Source organism: Sebastes fasciatus, chromosome 13 (genome assembly GCF_043250625.1).
Source record: "Sebastes fasciatus isolate fSebFas1 chromosome 13, fSebFas1.pri, whole genome shotgun sequence".
In the NCBI taxonomy this organism is placed as follows: Eukaryota; Metazoa; Chordata; class Actinopteri; order Perciformes; family Sebastidae; genus Sebastes; species Sebastes fasciatus.
This window is the reverse complement of record NC_133807.1, coordinates 15221415-15225184: the sequence shown is the minus strand read 5'-3', so window position 1 is coordinate 15225184 and position 3770 is coordinate 15221415. Positions and strand designations below refer to the sequence as shown.

The window sequence follows — 3770 nt, the reverse complement described above, 5'->3', positions numbered from 1 at the left end:
TGCCGCTCTGATGAAGCATTAGTGACTTAGCTGGTGGTGATTAATAACTCCTGAGGCCAGGCCAACAACGCCTCTGCCTCAGCTGCACAAAACCTTAATGAATTAAACATTTAAATCTTATTTTTATCACATTGCTTTTGCTCAGTGTTTTTTTCTTCTGCTGGAGCAGAAACGAGTGATGGAGGAGGAAGAGGAGGAGCAGCAGGTTCTCCCTCCAAAGGGCAGGAATTTTCAGGAAAAAGTTTAATTTAGCTGGATAAATGATTGATGGAGCTGTTAGCTGTACTCCCGTGTTTCAGCGTCTGGCTGTTATTGTAGACGGTACATGGGGCAGATAATATTTAACAAAGGTCACCAGGTCACTGCTCTATTTAGACTTCCGTGAAGGGGGGGTGCTTTAATGTGATGTTTGGTGCTCTGCCATCTGTACTTCCTGCTAAGGAGGACCGAACCTGCAGAAAATCCAAAATAAATGAATAAATAAATAAATGACTCGATTAATAAATAAATAAATGTCATTAAATGTAACAAAAATAATATTATGTTACATAAATTGATAATTCTGTTTTAATTTGCTTCTTTATTTATATACACTTCTGTTTGATTTTCCCTTTTATTTATTCATGTTTATTTTATGTTTTTATTACTTTATTATTTTAAATATATTTATTTATTTTTGTATTTATTATTTATTTATCCATTTATTTAGTTTTGCATTTATTATTTATTCATCTATTTATTTATTCATTTTTGCATTTATTTTTGTTAATTTTATATTTATTTTTAAATGTATGTATTTATGCATTTATTTATTTTTTTCTCTAGTTATTTGCATAAAGAGGCAGAAATGTATAAAGAAAAGAGCACAGAAATAAATAAGTCTGGGGAAGTAAATAAGGAGTGAAATGCAAGAAATTATTGCATGAATACATAAATAAATACATACATTAGAAAAGTAAATATAAAATAAATATAAAATAAATACAAAATAAAATAATTTTTTTTTTTTTTTTTTAAATCGAATAAAAATAAATACATAAATAAAGGGAAAATTAAACAGAAGAGTAATTAAATAAGGGAATTAATACAAAGATAAATATAGAAGCAAATTAAAACAGAAATTTCAATTTGTCACATTTTATCAATTAATTAATGGCTACATTTATTTTTAATATTATTTTAGTTACATTATTTATTTATTCTTTTATTTTTGTCCTCCATACTTTAGAGCTGCTGGTAGGAGGATTTTATTACCTTTGAACAGAACCAGTCTAGCAGTTTCCCCCTGTTTCCAGTGTTTATGCTAAGCTAAGCGGCTGCTGTCTCTAGCTTCATATCGACTGTATAGACTTATGAGTGGTGTCAATCTGAACATCTAAGAAAGCCATTAAGCATATTTTCCAAAATATTGAACAATTCCTTTCAGGTGTCGTCTAAATGAAGTTGTCGTTTGATGAAGCCAGAATGTGAACTATCATCTTTATTTTCAGAACTCCATCCGACACAACCTGTCGCTCAACAAGTGCTTCATCAAGGTGCCGCGGCAGAAGGACGAGCCAGGGAAGGGCGGTTTCTGGAAGATTGACCCGCAGTACGCTGAGCGTCTTCTGAGCGGCGCCTATAAGAAGAGGCGGATGCCACCAGTCCAGATCAACCCGGCCCTGCAGAACAGGCTCAGGGTCAACCTCCAGCCCCAGTCCAGAGGCCCCTGCAGCCCCACAGGAGGTCAGAGCGGCCTGTGCATCAACCCAGAGTCCCAGCAGCTCCTCCGGGAGTTCGAAGAGGCAACCGGCGCCGACCAGAACTGGGACCCTCATCTGGCTGAAGGGACCATGCTGGGGTCCTGGCCAGTGGTGAGGGGGAGAGGTGGGCACAAGAGGAAACTGGGCTCCAGAAATGGCGGCGCCAAAGCCCCCCGGCGCTCCAGCTCCCCACTGCTCTCCGTGGACGAACAGAAGGAGATCGGACCTCTGAAGGGGGACTTTGACTGGGACGCCCTGCTGGACTCGGCCCTCAGCGGGGAGCTTAGTTTGGAGGGAGGAGAAGGAGAAGAGGAGGATCTGACAGTGCGGGGGACCCACATCTCTCCTGTCGAAGCCCCCGCGGGGACATCGGACATCCACGTGTTGGCGGAGACCCAAAGGAATAATGACGTGTCAGACTTTGATGAGGAGACCTTCCTCGCCACCGCCTTCCTGGAGAGTCCCTGGCCAGAAGAGGAGGAACAAGGCCGCAGTGATTTCCTCTGTAGCTCCTCCGTCAACCTGGACCAGCTGTTTGACCTCGGAGACTCATTAGGCGGAGACCCGAGCACCCGGATTGACACCCTCCTTTGAGGAATAGTTGGTCCTCTTTCACACTGAAGACTCACTAGAGAAAAACACACTTTTTACACTCAAGCAACCTTTATTGTCTTTTTCAAAATGTTTAAAGTATTTTTAGAAGTACATTTTGATGCTGATTCATGCAGGAAGTACATTCCCAACGCCCACTGAACAAAGATGCCACAATGTACAGCAGCAGTTCTCGTCATCACGGGGAAAACAAACTATAAAACTATGAAATGACTTGAGACAAACACATACTAGTTTTCAGAATTATGGCCTTGTCACAGTCAAATTACTCCGTCTTCATGAAGTATGTGATTATAGAAGCTCGGTGACGTAGTGTCGTAGTGACATAGTGACGTAGTGACGGTCAGTTAGCAACATGGATGTATTAAGAGAGCTGGATGCAGCGCTGCCATGTTTGTCCCAGTGGCCAACTGTGGTACTACAACTAACAACCCCTGCAACCCAAAAAGCATCTTTGGACCACCATTATAAAAGAGACAGGACAGCCTGTATGGAGGACAGAACCTGCCAAAATGAAAAATAAATAAATAAATTAAGAGATGACTCGATAACTGAATAAATATGCCATTAAATGTAGCAAAAAAAATATAAAAAATAAAGGTAGCCATTAATTAATTGATCAAATGTGACATACATTTATTTATTTTTATTTTATTCCCTTTTTATCTACTCTTCCATTTAATTTTCCCTTTTATTTATATATTATTTCTTATTAGTTTTAAAGTTTATTTATTTATTTTGGTTTTTTTTTTGCTTTTATTTATTTATTTTTGCATTTATTTTTTAAATGTATGTATTTCTTTATTTCTATTCTAATTTTTATAATGAGGTTGAAATGTATAAAGAAAAGAAATCATAAATAAATAAGTTTGGGGAAATAAATAAGGGGTTACATGCAGAGGGAAAATCGTGCAGGAACAAATTAAGAAATAAATGCATAAATACATAAATAAATAAATAAATAAATACACTTAAAAGTAAATATAAAATCAATGCAAAAATAAAAATAAATGCTAAAATAAATAAATAAATAAATACATAAATGAAATGGAAAATTAAACAGAAGAGTACATCAATAAGGGAATTAATACAAAGATAAATAAATAAAAAAGCAAATTAAAACAGAAATATCAGTTTGTGTCACATTTTATGGCTATATTTATTTTTTATATAATTTTTGGTAAATTGAATGACATCTATCTATTCATATATGAACATATATAATGATGCAAATCTGTGTGTTAAAGTTCAAATTAAACTTGGCGCAAAAGATTTGCATTGATTCACTTCGCCAACGCGAGCGATTCCATTTGAATGAACTGATTTGGTCACAATTTTTTTTAAATGCAGGTGTGAATGGGCCACTAAGGTGAACCTTCATGGTCTCTGTTTACATCCTAAAAAGTGTGTTCATGT

At 36.6% G+C, this 3770-nt stretch overlaps 1 protein-coding gene across 1 annotated transcript in view; it reads left to right on the top strand.

Moving 5' to 3' along the window:
• Positions 1-2696, top strand: part of foxj1a (forkhead box J1a) — a 5704-nt gene extending 3008 nt beyond the window's left edge. The window contains exon 3 of the mRNA XM_074655756.1: positions 1491-2696. Coding sequence (XP_074511857.1) covers positions 1491-2336 — 846 coding nt within the window. The 3' untranslated portion in view covers positions 2337-2696. The remainder of the gene's footprint in view (positions 1-1490) is intronic.
• Positions 2697-3770: the final 1074 nt, after the last annotated feature.